General features: G+C 38.4%; 1 protein-coding gene across 9 annotated transcripts in view; it reads left to right on the forward strand.

Moving 5' to 3' along the window:
• The window catches only part of SCUBE1 (signal peptide, CUB domain and EGF like domain containing 1), a 245185-nt gene that overhangs the window by 154112 nt on the left and 73714 nt on the right, over nt 1–17359 (forward strand). For 8 of the 9 annotated variants that reach the window (XM_048050144.2, XM_066990329.1, XM_013184669.3 and 5 more), the window contains one exon: nt 15910–16026. The exons of the other annotated variant lie outside the window; for it this stretch is intronic. In XM_048050144.2, the coding sequence (XP_047906101.1) occupies nt 15910–16026 (117 nt within the window). The remainder of the gene's footprint in view (nt 1–15909; nt 16027–17359) is intronic. 9 annotated transcript variants of the gene reach the window in all.

Genomic DNA, 17359 nt, shown 5'->3' on the forward strand with positions numbered 1-17359 from the left:
GTAGTGCATTTCCATAAAATTCCATATTTCTTCGTGTGCTTTCTAAACAGTTGTTTTAGAAAGCACTAGAAAGTTCCTCAGAAAACCTTACCAGCTCTTGTAAATGGACTGCGATTTTTGACCCTGCTGCAGGCAGTCTTGGAAAAGTAGGAAAAGTTGATGACTATGTAATTTTAGTAATCTGATGAAAGATGCCTTCTATTGCAAGCCCTGAGATGATCTATAATAGTCCTCTGTCATTTGCTGTATTATTAAAATGACTGTGATCTTCATAACACTTAATATCAGCACAGGCTAAGAATAGTCTTGAGTTAGATTACTTTGGGAGAACGGGACTGCTGTCAGATATGAGTGCCAGTGCCACTAATTTCCTACAGGAAGAGTGGCTGCTTCAGTATCTCAGACTGACTCTTAGAAGGGTCTGTGTCCTAGTCATGGTGTGGTTCTGTGACCTGCAGCTAAATCTTAAATAGAGAAAACTAGATATATACACCCCCTTCCTTCCTGCCTGATGTATTTTTTTTTAGGTCTTGTGAGGCAGACAAGAAACTGGTCTTCTCAGATGATCTGCAAGAGACTTTCCTTTAGAGCCATCCAGTGATTCTTAGAAATTTTTATCCAATTTCTTTCATAACATTGAGAAATACTGCGGGCTTCCGTCTTTTCTTTTACCTCCCCTGTTCTTAGCAAACCACTTGGGTTTAGAGTAAAGAGTGCTCTCATTAAAGAGATGTCACTGAATGAATTTTCTCCTGTCAGTGAAATGTTGTGCCATATTGCTCTTCATACAGCTTATTTACATTTCCTTCACTTCCACTTCAGTTGCCATTTTAGAGGGAAAACGAGTGCACCTTTAATTGTATTCCAGATGGACTTCTGCTGTCTGCCAGAATTACGGACAATGAGCCACTGTTTGGTCTTAAGTCTCAAGAAGTCCTCATATCCTAATTAAAGGTAATACTTTGCTCTTTGGGAAGTCTACATCAACTCTTAGAAGCAAGAAATTTTATGTTTGTTTGTTTGATTGTTTTAATTATCTTTAAAAATACAGTCACTTGCTGCATTGTCATCATCGCAGACCTTACTAGACGGTATAAATCCTCAAGTTGCTTTAGCAACACCATCATGGTATGATCCAACTTCTGTCCAGTAGGGTATTTCTAATATCTTATTATCTTATTTTCCCATATGGTCAGAACTTTTGAAGAGGTGGGCCTGACCCATTTCTCACCATATTTCACCTCCCTGCCTGCACTCTCTACTACTCAAGCGGATCAGGTTGATTTGGGCTTGAACCCATGTAACTTCAGAACCACTGCAAAGGCTCTCTGCATTTCTGTCCTTCACCTTCTGTATACCTTTTCCATTCTTTCCAGAGGTCATTGTTGTAAGATCCCACTTTGGCAGTAAAATGTTCTTCCTCTGATTCTAGAAGGTATAAGGTTGGTTTCTTATCTCAAGAAGACAGTTATACAAAGTTCCTTTTATTATATCAAAGAACAAGGGGCACTGATTGCATTGATCCTGCCTTGAACTTAAAGAAGTGCAGTAATTTCCCTTGCATGTTTAAGGCCAGAATAATGGTACAAATGGTAGTAATACCATCACTACAAACACCTTCATAACACCCAAACTGGGCACTGAAATTCACTCTTTCACAAGATGTGCTCATCTCATCGTAAGTCAGGGCTTCTAAAGGTTTTGCCATTGGGCACTGGCTTCTTGGATCTTCAGTAAGGCTATTGGCAGCCTGCCTCAGATGCAGGAATGTAATTCTCTTTCCTTCCCTTGAAGATGATTCTATGATTCTTGATTCTATGATTCTAAACTGGTTCCTGAGGCCCTTACAAACCATTTTACTGTCAGCTGAAGTGCTTGTATAAGCAGTGAAGTACATTGGCTATGTCCTGGACTTTGTTTTTGCTGAAGTTTACCTCTGCCTAGATTGCTTCTGCTATGTAGGAAGCACTTTAAGTGATTTGGTAATACACACCAACAAGGACCAGCTTTTTCAGGCTGTACATTACATGTACCTGTATTACATTCCATCCCTGATTTCCTGAGAGTGACTTACAGGCAGGTCTTTGGTCAGGTTGCCCAAGTCCACATCCAACCTGGCCTTGAAGCGTTTCCAGGGATGGGGCATCCACAGCTTCTCTGGGCAACCTGTATTTATTACTTCAAGTATGTCAGTCAGGGAGATATAAATTTATAGCTGATCCTTCTTAGGTTAGGTTTACCCATTTGAACCCTAAAGTGGTACCCGGCTTTATATCTTGAGTTTATTTTTTCCTAAACCACAGTTATATAAGAATAAAGCTACCCTATTTACCCTGGGCACCAAGCATGATTTGACTTTGTTTTGTTTAGGAGCAGGTGCCTGAGGAGCACTCTTCCCTCACCTGATTGCCTCCATGGCAGAACAGTACCTAGTTATACTTATTTCCACCCCAGATTATCACTGTAGGTATCAGATGTATACACACTGTGGGTGTCAGGCCATGTTGTTAATGAGCAGGGGTAGAACCATCAGATGTGAGCTGAACATCCTCCAGGAGTTCAAGGTACCTCATTGATTTTGTGCCTGACCTTAACAGAAAGACCATCTGAAGCACCATCTCTGTTTCTGCAGTTTTCCTTCAGAGGCTTCTAGGTCCTATGCAGCTCTTAGCAGAGCGGTCTTCTACATTCCTCATTTCTGATGAAACAAGATTCTCCTTCAGGAAGCTTAAATAAGTCAGGGACTCAAGAAGGCCTCAAGAAGGCCCCAGAGGGCAGACACCTAGTGTGTAAATGTCATCTTGATAATCATGTGAGGAGAAATGAAGGTCACTTACTTGAGACATGTTGCCATATGCACATTCATATGGTAAGCCACCCTTCTCCTCTTCTTTCTCTTAGTCCAACTGGAAATTCTTGGGATTCCAGAGCTGACAAGAACTGGTGCTATGGCACTATGTTGGTGTTAAGGCTAAAAAATCTCAGGTCTTAACTTGCAAGGATATATGCCTTCTATGACCGTGCATGTGAATAACATACAAACTTTCTACTTTCTCTGGTATGCTGTCTTCTTTTTACTTCTGCCTCTCCCTATGGCACATTGCGATTCTGAGGGTTATAGTCTTATATGCTGAAGAGTATAAGCTTGGTAGAACATTAAGGAGTGTAGTGGTTTAACCCGTCCGGCAGCTAAGCACCACACAGCCGTTCGCTCACCCTCCCCCCTCCCTCTCTGGGGTGGGGGAGAGAATCAGGAAAATGAAGCCTGTGGGTTGAGATAGAGACAGTTTATTAGGACAAAAAGGAAAAGAAAATAATAATAATAATGATAATAGTACTACTAATAATAATGTATACAAAACAAGTGATGTACAACGCAATTGCTCACCACCCACTGACCAATGCCCAGCCTATCCCCAAGCAGCCGGCCTCCCCCCTCGGCCAGCCACCCCTATATATATATATTGTTCAGCATGACATCAGATGGTATGGAATACCCCTTTGGCCAGTTTGGGTCAGCTGTCCTGGGTCTGTCCCCTCCCAGCTCCTGCTGCACCCCCAGCCTGCCCACTGGCAGGACAGAGCGAGAAGCTGAAAAGTCATTGGCTTAATGTAAACACTGTTCTGCAACAATTAAAACATCAGTGTGTTATCAACATTATTCTCATCCTAAATCCAAAACTCTACTAGCTACTAGGAGGAAAATTAACTCTATCCTAGCTGAAACCAGGACAGGAGGCATTATGGCTTAAGCTTTGTAGGAATCATAGAATAACTGTTCTTGCAGACTTTCTAGTCTGTTATGCTTACCTTATCCAAGCTGTTGCCTCCAGTCTGGTGTTTTGTTTGTTAGGAATTCAGGACTTAATCTCTCTGAATCACTGTTTTCTTTCCAGCAGAGACATACAGCTCTTCCTTGGCTACAGGGAAATAGAATCACCAAAATTAACTAGGATTACCACAGCCTCATAATTAATGTGATTTTCTCCTGCCAGGTGTAAAATAACGTCATACCAGTATGGAAACAATCACTGGTCACCCTTTCAGTCATCCAAAGATCTCTACTCTGATGGTTCACTGTGAATAACTTCTACAAAGTCAAATCTCTGTCTTGAATTACTGTATAACACACAATGGTTGTGTAATTCATATAGAAATCCACCATTTTCTGGATTTCAGAACTCTCTAGTAGAGCCAAATTTAGTTTCTTTGCAGCTCAGGAAGGAATATTGTGGAACTGTAGAACTTACTGAAGCCGTGCATTCTTCACCTAAAAAATTTCTTCCATATGATAGAAGTTTTCTGGCAAAAGCCTTTCCTCTTCTTGAAAGAAAATTTTGTGGGAAGACTATGGTTTTCAAATTCCTTTTGCCTGGAATGGTCTTCAGAAATAGGGAAACAAACTGAACGTAGTAGTCTGTTTTGAACACTTGTTTGGGCTGTGAAAAAGATGATACTGAAGCCCTTTTCATGGTGATTTACCACCCATGATCAAGGGATACATTGGGCTGTAAATTCAGACTACCTCATTATTAGCTCACGAAGGTGTTCTACTTTTTGGGTCCATATTGGTAACCAATATAGCCTGATAAGGGCTTAGGATTCTTCAGCTGCAGTAAACATTAACTGATAGAAAATGGAACCAGGGTTTCTAACATGCCATGTAATAACCTAAATACCATGCCATCAGAATAAAGTGTTATGAGGTATGCTTTTTCGTTAGAAATTTTCCAAAAGGCTTAGGTTGTTTCGTTCCAGTGTGAAATAAAAATGGATTCTGTAGTATTGATCTTTGATTCTCTTTCAAAATGGAATGATATTTTGCAGATGAGCCTAGTATTGCTTTTCTGTCTCAAAGAGCAGGGAGATGGACAAGCTAATGTTTATTTTCAAATGTTCTTCCAAAGCAATTAACTTCTATCATAGTTACAGCCTACCAGGTATCACTTTCTGCCAGAAGCACCTTTTCAGCATTTACTTCAGTTCTTAGCTCTGTTGTGCTGCCTCCTAGGAGTCTTTCAAATAACTTAAAATACGTCTTCATTTCTCTGAATGGTATTTATCTGATTTTAAAATGCTCACTGTCAGAAATCTGCTGTCAGAAAGCCAAACGTGCTGCTCTGTATACATCCCAACCTTTTTGTTCTTTAATCAACAAAGCATTTAAAATGTGTTCTTAACAAGCATATTGCCAGGGGAATCTCTAACTCAGTTACTAACAGTGAAACCAAGACCCCGCTTTAGCTCTTTCTATCAGTTCTACTTTGCTATATGAAATCACAGAAAATAGGGGAAGGAATCCCTGAGGTTATTCATTCTCTCTCTCCCAAGGGCAGATATTTTCATCTTGTGTTTTCGTCACTTTTATTCATTGAGTTTGTGAATGGTGTGCTATTTCCTGTAAAAATCCCTTTTCTTCATTTCTTTGCTGATGATAAGTCTCTGACCTTATCCAGAATTCCTACCAATACCTTCCATTGTTTCGCTTTTCCATTTTAAATGAAAGGATCTGTCCAAGGTCAAGAGATAATGCTCCCTAGCGATGTTTGGAGTATTTCAGTATTTCTTAAATGCATCTTCCCTATTTAGAAAAAAAACCAACAAAGCAAAACTAATAGTGCTATTTATAAGTGACCAGAATGGACTCATCCAGTGTTTATAAAACACCTGATCCAATCTATCAAGTGACATTCCCTAAATGTGTACTGTTCCCCTGAAGATGAACCTGAAACTGTGAAATGAGGACTGCAGGATTAGTGATTCACTGCAAGATTCACCTAGTCATTTCTTCATACATTCCTTATGTGGCAGTGCAGAATTCTCATCCTATTTTCATGCAAATAAAATTCTACCAGTCATGAAATTGCAAGGAAATGAGGAGACAAGCATAACGGAGTGAAGAATTCCACATCCTGCAAGTTACCCTTTCTGTCTCACGTTTTTCATTCCCTGAATATGAAGCTCTTTCACTTTCTCCTTCTTTCTGTTCACAGCTATTTTTTTCTTTCATTATACTCTTCTGAATGCTCTGTCTCTATCCTTTCAGCATCACAGAGCATAATTTGCATGAGAATAACATCGTTCTGACTTAACTGAAAATTTGATTATTTTAGTTGTGTGTTTAATTTTCTCCTCGTGCTTGTTGTTCTTAGGATCTTTCCTTCTACCCTGATCTTATGCTGTATGCTGCATACACTGCCATTTGCAGTAAAATTCTTTTTATGGATGGCAGCAACAGTCTTGACACGTGTCCTCTGTCGCATTGCCTTGTTACCCATACTGCCTATTATCTCTTATTTAAAAGCAAGCTCAACTGTATAATCGACAGAACTTTTCCCTCCAAAATTACCTTTCCCAAGTTAAGCTTTAGTGTCTTCCAAGTTTCAGGCTTAAATAATTCTTTTGGTCATAATTTGAGTGGGATTTTGAGTGTTATTTTACCCAGTTAGATATCTTTGTTAGGTTTGGTCATGCAACTCACCTGCATACACCAGTGATGACACTAGTGGTAAAACTGTTTCCATAAGATTCCTCTACATAATGTAAATGTTAAGTGGAGGAGTGTACTATGCGAAAATCTAATATATGTGGAATTCACAGAGAGCTGTGGTTGTTAGAGATTGTGCTGTGATATCAACTTGAAGTGAAAAAACAAGATGTCAGCACAGGCTTTTTTGGGTGTGAGAGAAGGTGACACCTTGTAGCTAAAAGTTATGGCACGATTTGATTTCAGGTACTTTTTTGTGTGTGTGTTAAACTGAATGAATTTAGTGTTGTTGAAAGTGAGGGAGCCAGTTCCACTCAGCTGGGCAGGATCTGTCTCTCCTATAGAACTGCTCTAATACCTTACAATCGTACTGTTTCCTTTGATAACTGTTTCTTAACCTTAACTTAATAGCAGCTGGCACAGTTGGGTCCTGATGTTAATCCTTATGAGGGCTCCAGAATGCTAAGAATCCAGATGCAAAGAATCATTACAGATGATGACAAATAATGCTTTAAGATTAGGCCTTCTCAACACCTTTTTATGTGTTTTAGGATAGGTAAGCATGTTATCTCTTGGCTCAAACACAGAAGCAGTTTACAACAGCTTTAGCTATGGCACATCTGCTGAGGAACAGAGATTGCCAGTAGGTTAACCCTTTTTGCCACTCCACTTGCCAGGCGTCATTACTTCACAGATTAAGATTTCTGCTGACCCAGTGAACTTTAAGCTTCTGCAAGTGAATTCCAAATGAAGGGCAATGAACTGCTAGATTGCTTTAACTTGCACTATTGGCAGTATTATTGTTTGGCCAGTCATAGGAACTAGGTAGGGAAAACACGTCCCTCAGGTCCTCCTTTCAGCCGTACTTACCTCTTACCCTTTCAGTCTTAACAGTTTACAGAAATTTGGCAAACTTCTTAACAGTTTACAGAAATTTGGCAAACTTAGAAACAAATCTTTGTTTTGAGGGACTGCTATCTCTTCTTCTCCCTTCTGTCTTAAAGTCAGACATTGCCCAGATTTGTGTCTTTAGGCAGCATTAAGCACCTCAGTGGCCTTTAAATTTGAGAATCAGCACAAACCTGCCTCTCCATGTTTCCAGTAGCAATTATCTTCAAATCAGTTACTAATTACTAATCAGTGAGAAAAAAGGGTACATGCTTGTTGTGGTTTAACCTGTCAGGCAGCTAAGCACCACATAGCCATTCTCTCACTCCTCCACAGTGGGATGAGAGAGACAACTGAAAAAGGTAAAAGCGTGAGAACTTGCGGATTGAGATAAGGACAGTTTAATAAGAAAGTGAAGAAGAAGAAGAAAAAAAATTTAAAAAACAAGTGATGCACAACACAATTGCTCACCATATGCTGACCAGTACCCAGCCAGTCACTCAGCAACAGTAGCCTCCCCCTAGCCAACTCCCCACAGTTTTGTTGTTCAGCATGGTGTCGTATTACCATACGTATGGAATATTTCCTTGGTCAGTATGGGTCAGCTGTCCTGGTTGTGTCCCCTCCCAGCTTCTTACCATCCCCTTCAGCTTACTCAGTGGCAACGCAGAAGCCAGGCTGCTCAACAACTAAAACATCAGTGTTACCAAAACTATTTTCATCCTAAGTCCAAGACACAGTACCATACCAACCACTCTGAAGAAAATTAACTCTCTCCCAGCTGAAACCAGGACAGTGCTGCACCTTTTGTAGTATATGGATTTCACCATCTTTAGTTTGATGACATAAACCAGCAGATATGACCAATCCTAATCTTTTACTGCCTACACATTGCTGCATATATCCTTTTTGTCTGCACAAAGTCTGAAGAGAGAAGGTCAGTCAAAATCATAGAATATGATTTAGGATAGAAAATAGAAAATAGAAATCATTAGCTATACAGAATTTTTTCATTTCTTCCAAGAACAACTTCTTCTGTGGAAGGATGTACTGTTAACTGTCCCCTCTCTTGTGCTTTTCCAAAGAGAAAGATGGATCAAGACAGCAGCTGTTGCAAGATTTCATTGGATGTAGGTTATGACTTGAGTGGCTTCTCTCTCCATTTTCACTTGACCCTATGTATGATTTCTGTTGTTTTCACTACTGCTGGCTACTTTTGGTCTTCTGTTAAGTCTTCTTTGCATGTTCATACACACGTTATTGAGAACAGCTCTTTGATTTACAGTTGTTCCCTGCTCTTTCCAGTCATTGTTTTGTGATCAAGAGAATGATAACGCATAGGGCTTCTGGATCCTGCTGACTGCAGGCTGCCATGCTGGGTAACTGAAAAGATCAGAGAACCACTTCTCGATATCTCCAAAGGAAACATCTTGTTGCTAGATGGCTTGGTCTTCCTTTCATGCCTTGCGGTGCCTTTGAGATAGAGCTGCATATTGATGAAAAAAAGGGAACTGACAATGATTACTAGTGCAATGTTTTTACACTTTTTATACACTCTGGTAATAACATGCAATTACAATCATCATCCTCCACGCTGAGATCCACACAGCATTCATCTGTCTTTTTTCTTTTTTAGAATACTATGTAGACCTGCACTGGTCTACACAGCAGAAATACGCTACACTGACTGGTGTCTTGGTAGCCCACACAGTGGTGCATTGGCTGCAGAATAGCACTTGTGCTTTTGAACAGTAATACTGTAAACCCAAGTTATATTCAACATCTTTTTCTGAGGGCTCTTTGTGACTGCTCAACCTTCTTGTGGGACAAGCAGGATTACACCTTTTCAGTGCTAATAGAGACCTTAGCTCTTCATAAAATTTTAAATTCATCAGTTACCTTCTTACCTGCCTAACACTTGTGTACCATGTGAATTTTTAGGTCTTCTTAAAAAACATGATCAATTCCTTTGTTACTTCTTCACTTCATTTCTTATAGCCAAGTACAGCATTTTTAGTTTTTTAAACGTTTTTATTCTGTAAGAGAATCATTTGAAAGTTTTATATTGTCTTAAGCAAATTTTTATCACACTGAACAGTATGCTAAATGCTTTGACAGGTTGACTGAGACTGGGAAAGGGGAGTTTTGCATATATCTGCAGGTGTATACACACATTCCAGAGTGTAGGATTAATTTTTTATGTAGAACATAATTAGTGCTAATGCAAAATAACTGACCTTGGTTAGGACAAAGCAGAAACACCTTCATCTGTTAGATGAAGCTTTCTTATATGAATCCTGCTGCATATTATGCTAATCTAAATGAATTTCAGAGTGTATTGAAAAGATGAAATTCTCTTATCCCTGTAAAAAGTTACATTTAAAGAGGAATATATACTATCAGGGCAAAAAGTAAATTAAGACTTGGGAGTGCCAGGGCTCACTTTTAATTTCTGTACTACTGGTAGCAATTTCTGTACTGTTTGTGGTAATAAAAGCAATGGTATTTAATGTTTCAAGATCATGTGTGCTAATGAATTTCAAAAGATCTTATGAGTGTAGGAAATACTGCCCGTTTTACATGAAGAGACTAGTATAACACAAAATTTCTTGTGAGCTCCAGCACAAATAATTTGCCAAGGATAACATAGCAGCTTATGGGAGACTAGGGAAGAAGTTTAGGTCTCTAATTCCATGCTCCAACTTTCAGAACATGAGCATTACCTATCAGAAATATGAACATATCAGATTCCAAAGAAATGCTTGAATAGGATATTGAGTAGACATGAATTTGACATACTCCTTTCTGTGTTCATGGTCCTTCTCCTTCTACCCCTCCAATATTCTTTATCAGAAATAAATAATGTGAAGTAAAAGTGAAACTCAGCTTCTTTAGTCTCTGTTGAATAGGTGAATCATAGGCTCACGTAAGTTGGAAGGGACCTCTGGAGATCATCTAATCTGACCTGCTGCTCAAAGGCCAAGTATACCAGGTTGCTTAGAGCCACATCCAGTTGAGTTTTGAACATCTCCAAGGATACAGATTTCAGAGCCTCCCTGAGCACCTGTTCCAGTGTTTGACCACTGTCATAGTGAACAATTTTTTCCTTGAATCAAGTTGGAATTCCAAATTACATGTGTTGCCTCTTGTCCTTCTACTGCGCACCTCCAAGAAAGGTCTGATTCCACCTTCTATACACTGCCCCATAGCTGTAGACAGAAATAAGATCTCTTCTGAGTATTCAGGCTCAGAAGGCTGTTAAGGCTGAACAGCTCTCTCAGCCTCTTCCTGTCATGTGCTCCAACCTCCTAAAAATGGTCTTGGCAGACCTCCACTGAATCTGTTCCAGTATGTCCATGCCTTTCCTGCACTGCAGCACCCAGAACTGGACAAAGCACTCCAGATGTTGTTACTCCAAGTGCCAAGTAGATCACTTCTCTTGATCTTCCGGTTGTACTGGTATTAATGCAGGCCAGGATGTGGATTATCTTCTTTGCCACGAGGAAACAAAGCTGAATCCCATTCAGCCAAGACTCCATTTTTTTCTACAAAACTGCTTTCTAGCCAGTAAATGCTCAGCTTTTTCTGTTGTATGGAATTATTCCAACCCAGATGCAGGATTTTTATTTGCCTTCACTGAAGTTCATGATGTTCATTTCAGTCCATTTTCCCAACTTGCTAAGGCCCCTCTGAATAGCAACCTTAGTCCTTAGTCACCCAATTTGGTATCATCCCCAAATTTTCAGAAAGTGCACTCCATCCCAATGTCCACATTGTTAGTACAGACATATTGGCCCTAATATCACTAGCTGAGGGATAATTCTCATGACACACTGCCAGTTGGACTTTGTACCACTGATTCAATCATTTGAGCCCTGTGATCCAGCTAATTTTCTACCTGACATATTATCCACTTATCCAGTGCATAATCATTCTGATCACTGTGGTTATAAGGATACTATGGAAAATAATGCCAAAGCACTTGCGAAATTTAAGGTGAACAACATCCACAGCCATCCCCTTATGGACAGAGCAGATCGTGTCATTTTAGAAGGTGATCATGTTAATCAGGCATGATTAGCCCTTAGTAAGCCAGTGCTGGCTGTTCTCAAATCATCTGGTCTTTCATGTTCTTGGAAATGGCTTCCAGCATGGTTTTATTATGTCTGGCTGATTGGCCTGTAGTTGCCCAGAGCCTCCCCATTGCCCTTCTTGATGTTTGCCTCTTCCTGTCATCAGGAACCTAACTCATTACTTATCAAAGATTATAGACAGTGACCTCACTAAGACATATATTACTTTATAATCTTCAGATGTATCCCTTCTGGTCACATAGACCTATGTAAGTTTGTTTTGGTTTGCATCATATCTCAGTTCCTAAAACTTGTTTTAGATTTTAGATGAAATTGACCCAAGCTGCCAAAGTAAATAATAACAATTCCAAGATTTGCCTGATTTTCAGTAATGCCTTTGAAATCACATCATGTTCTTTTGATCGTAGAGGTAAAATGCAACTACAAAAATTGGAGGCACTTTTTGAATGGCTTTATGAAATAATTGACCATTTCCAAAAAACAGATTTGGATAGAGGCTTACATTTTATCTTTTACATATTTAATAAAAAAGATGAAATTTATTTTTGTAGAAATGTTCCCAAACCATGATAAATGTGTTTTGTGTTTCAGGCATTTAATAGTGTTCAACACCAAATAAGTCCTGTCCGATGATGTCAGCTTATTTTAAAGGAAGTGACCAGTCCCTGTGGCCAATTTAGTTCAAAAAGATGCAGAACTAGAACCTGGAGAATTCATCTTTCACTGCTAAATCCTTACAGACACTGGAGTGATTACAGGACTGAATACTCACGTAACTTCACCTTGTAACTTAGTAAACACTTCTGATCCAGTGCTGAAAGACTGACAGCTCAAGCATGTACTTTTTAATAGGATATTTAGTTTAATAGGATGCTTAGAAACAGCACATATCCCATAGTGCAATGAACTATAGCTGAATCAATAAATATTTTAATTTAGTAAAATGTAGATTTTTTTAAATCATGGTGGTAATGATTTTGGTTACTTCTTATCAATCCAGGGAGCAGTTACATGAGAGACTGTTCCAGAATTAGGAGCTTACAGTGGAAAAACACAATATAAGCTGTCCCACACTGCCTTGTATAAATAGATGTCCTCTTCTTTAGATCTCTGTTTCTGTCTAAGTTTTCTGGTGGGAATTTGATAAGAATATAAGCAGGGCTGTAAGTGAGGATATAAGTAGGATTTTAAACTCTAGTGAAGTCTAGTTATGAATGATGAGCTTTACCATAATTCAGAAGGAACTGAAATATCAGTTACCCAACACTACATTGTCTTCGAGTGATTTTCTGCTCCTGCATCAGAACAAAAAACATCAGAAACATGCCAAAATAATCTGAAAAACAAAAAAAAAAAAGAAAAAAGAGTATTAAATATGGTGAGGTTATCTTTCACAGAGACAAAAACTGTGGAAAATAGCCTGTAGGATCAATATGATCATGAAGACTTGATCCAAATTTTGAACATTTGTTCTTTCCCTTCCGTATAGGTGTAGCATCTCCAGCATGATAGCTTGGAAATAAGTCATTTGTTTCTGCTCTTTATTTGAGACCTAAAATTTGTATTTGCATTTCAAATATATACTGAAGTTTGACAGTGGTGAGAAGAATGGGTTGAAGTAATTTCTAACAGAAACACCAGTGATGACATGCTTCAGTTTATGTTGTATATAGGCCTCAGCAATTCTATTTGATGTAGCTTGTAATACCTCTTTCCCACATTCTGCTATTCATATTAGCTTTCTTTTACCATTTTTTTCTCATGACCTTAAGTGTAAGGAATTTCGTCAATACATCTCTCTGATTATCCAGAATGTTAGAGGTACTGTCAGATGTCCTCTCACTCACTTGGGTCTTCATTCTGTTAGAGTTTGTCATGTATTAAAGTCAGAGTCACCAGGAAAGTTGAAGGGTATTTATCCTTTTTGGTTTGTTTTACTAAATCTCTGTGAAAATAAGAAAAGCTGGCTTGATTCCCTCTATTTATACATAGAAATAACTCTTGTTCACTGAATGACCCTTACCCTATAGATCCAGTCATCCATGCCATGGGAAAAAAAAATTGTTGTGTCTATTCATTTTCACTGGATGTCATCCAGAAAGCAGAAATATTACTGCTTATGTACATATCTTGGTGATGAACTGCAATAAAAGACTCTTCATATGCCAAAGTTAATCTGCGAACATAAAATTTACTGCTCTTTGCAGTGCCATGCCAAACGTACATCTTCAACACTTTTTCCTGTTTTTTAATCTTAACTTTTTACTCTTGGCAAGTCATCCTATCATTAACTTGTACCCAAGTTAAAAAAAAAATAAATAAATTAAATGACCTGAAACCTTTTCCCTTCTCTGGAATGTAAAATAATTTGATATGTTGGTGTACGAGGACACACACATTCACATACAAATGGAGATGACAGCATTGTAATTTACCAAGGAATTCTCCAAAAAGTAGTGTCAGCATCTAAGATTCCCAGGATAGTAAATGAAAATGAGAACTTAAGCAGTTAGGTTCGTGTTCTGCAAGTCTTACATAAATGTTCTGTACTCATGCAAAATGGCCTTTTAATTTTGTTGGATTAGACAGGTAAGCAAGAACTCCGCCTGAAAATAAGGAGTTGCAGGTTCAGCTCCATTTTTAGAAAGCTTTCACTAAAAAAGTCAATCATTTTGTTAGCTGTACTTGCTAGTAGCTTAATGCAAATTCGTTCGTATACTTATTGCTTTTTCTATATGATGTTATTATGTAGCACATATGATATAGATATATCTAGTACAGCATAGGTAAATGTATATGGACAGCAAAGTTTTGTCCCATGCTGTTAATGCATGTGTGCCCCTACCACTTGCTTTCAGTTTGTTTATAGATGCCAGCAACTTATTCCAAAACTGATGTAGAGGTCTGTACCAGTTCAAAAGAATAAAGAAACAGATATATTTTTTTCTTACTTTGAAGCAGTGAAGTCCTTCCAAAGGACCAGCCTAAGTTCACACTGAAGGCATTAGCAGAGGCTACTTTAAAGTAAAAATCCTATAGTACCAGTTGGTTTAAAAGTAAAACATTTTCTGTTCTGTGTAAATAATTTTTGATCAGCATACTGTTCTAAGGCAATTCTCCATTAGCATATCCTATAGCGTATTTTCAGACCCTGTCTACAGAGTACAATTGTGACACAGACTGTGAATATTCAGCAGTAAGAGTCTGTAAATCTGAGTAAGTAATGACAAAGCCTCTTCAGGGAAAGCCAAAATGAGGTGAGCTGAGTAGAATAATGGCAATCTTGGGGGGAGCAGGGAGGCTATTTTAATTTAATTAAGCCAGAGCAACTGAAAAAGATACTATTAAAAGGACTTGCTCTCTGAAGTAAATACTTTTCAGATAAATACACAGTTCAAACTGACATGCTAAATTGGCATCCTCGCATCCACTCTATTCTCTGGATCAAAGCAAAGTTAATCATTTCACTTGCCTTTTATCTATTTTATGAATGTGTGTGTGGGTATGCATGTGTATGTATGTGTAAGGTGGGCGCATGTGCACACACAAGTAACAGAAAATAATGGCATTAAGGAAGAGGTTTTTGCTTTTTTTGTAATGAAGTTGAAGATTTTTTTTTTAATGTAGTGGTACTTAATAGTCGTTGCCCACCGTTGTAAAAGCTAAGAAGTACTGCAGCTTTCTTTTGCCTGTGTTTGCCCAGCCACCCTTCTACATACTACAAGCACTGGGAAATTTCAATGACACAGCTTGGAATGGGTTCAGTGACCTCAATTATGCCCTCCCACCCACTCCAAACTCCTTTCAATTTGCAAAAAGCTTTAAGTGGACAAAACCCAGATGCCTTTTGCTTGTAGTTCAGTAAGAACAGATTGGGCATGTAGATTCTTGTCAAAGTGATATATGTAGTTCATTTTCCATTAACTCTTTCTTAACTAAGGATTTTATATTCTCGGTTCCAAGTCTAGCACTGTGCTTTGCTTTCTACTGCTTTTTAAAGTTCATTCTGCCTGCAACATCATTTTAAAAAAATGAACCTTAAAAAGCCTTGGCTAGACATTGACTGATATGAAACAGACTGACTGTTTGGTTCTGCTTTTAAAGGCAATCACTTTTTTTCTTTTTAAACTTGTTTCATATGTAATAACCCATCCTATTGTCTAAGACAGTTCAAAAGCACTAACTAAATATAATAAATAAAAACACCAGTTTTGTGGGAGAAAGTAATCATGATTTGTGGAAGTGATTTACCAGTCAAAACAAGTACATGGGCCCTGATGACCTTGACAGCTTGCTTGAATTGGCTTGCTTAAACTTAGATTGCTTTCATAATGTTGTAAAATTGTCCCAAAGAGTTGGTGCCTCTCCCCTCCCCCAGAACATTTCATTACACTCCCTTTCTCCCCCCTCCTCTCTGTCTCTTTCTCTTTCATTCTGCAGAAACATGTGCTGTCAATAATGGAGGCTGTGATCGGACTTGCAAGGATACCGCAACAGGGGTACGATGCAGTTGCCCAGTTGGATTTACGCTGCAGCCTGATGGGAAAACGTGCAAAGGTCAGCTTCTGTTTGCTTTGCAATGCATCATTTGCCTTCAGCAGTTCCAGTACAAGATGTAAATATTCGGATATTTAATCAATACTTTTAAGTTAAGGCTATTACTCTCATAGTGATTGCAATTGAGTTCATTAGCTTTCAGCATCCCTAATTTTGTTGTATTTACTTATTTCAATCATTTTTCTCTCTATTTATTAGAGGGTTTTATTGCTGCAAAGAAATGAGATTGCACTGTTTTCAACTGACCAGAGATTTAGAGGAACAACTCTGGGCTGCAAAAACATACAGTTTCAAAGGATAGTCTGATACCCTTGTAAAAAATCAGTCATGTAATGCTGTCTGAATTTGTCTATTCAAAATTTAATTTAAAAACTCAACCAATACTTTGTCACCTGCAGATAATCGTTTATCACTAAATGAGGCTGAGCAAAAGCTCCACAGGTATTACTCAAAACAACAAAACCAAATAATTGTCCATTTCTGCTCCTTCAAAACATTAAAAGGAGCTAGTTATAAAGGAAAACCAAAGCAACATTTATTAGATCTAAACCTTGCAACTGATGCTCAGCTTTTACTGTTTCAAAGACATCATAAGAACCTTGTCATTTTATCCTTCATGCTGAGGATACAGGGAGGGAGAACAGCAAAGAGCATCTGATACCACTTTCAACATCTGTTCTCAGTTAAGGAGACAGGGACAGTTCTCAAATATCCCTGCAGAATGATACTTGATGGCACTGTGCATGTAAGTAGTTTTGCATATATGCTTGCAGGACCGGGCCCTCCATCAAATATTTTCCCATTTTCTTCTTATTTTTTTTTTTGAGCTCCATTGGAAGAGACTTGGTGATGGACATCCAGAAGGACATTGCATATATTGTTGTCATGGAGAATACTTTTTTGTCACTCAGTGACTTAGCATAAACTGACCTAACTTGCTAAGAAACTACTGGGAGTTTTTTTCTTCTAAGTAACCAGAAATGTCAGAATATCTCCAGTTCAGGCCTTGATGTTACTTAAAATAGTAAAACCCCCAAAAAATAAACAGAAAATGTGTGGTTTCCTTTTGCTCCAGGCTAAAAACTCCCAGTGCTTGGGCATGATTCTGTTAGTATTTATAGAAATAACAGTCCATTTGCTTGTTTATTTGAAAATAAAACATTTAAACTGCCATTGCACACAATTTTAATAGTTAAGAGTGAGCACACATTAAAACTCAGTCGTTTTAGCTCAAGCCACATAAAAATAAATCATTTTTACACGCAGACTAGCTAAGCCATAGCTGAGCAGTAACAGTGATTCCACCGAGTGCCAAAAAAGGAGGCATTTTAAT

Source organism: Anser cygnoides, chromosome 1, assembly GCF_040182565.1.
Source record: "Anser cygnoides isolate HZ-2024a breed goose chromosome 1, Taihu_goose_T2T_genome, whole genome shotgun sequence".
Classification (NCBI taxonomy): domain Eukaryota; kingdom Metazoa; phylum Chordata; class Aves; order Anseriformes; family Anatidae; genus Anser; species Anser cygnoides.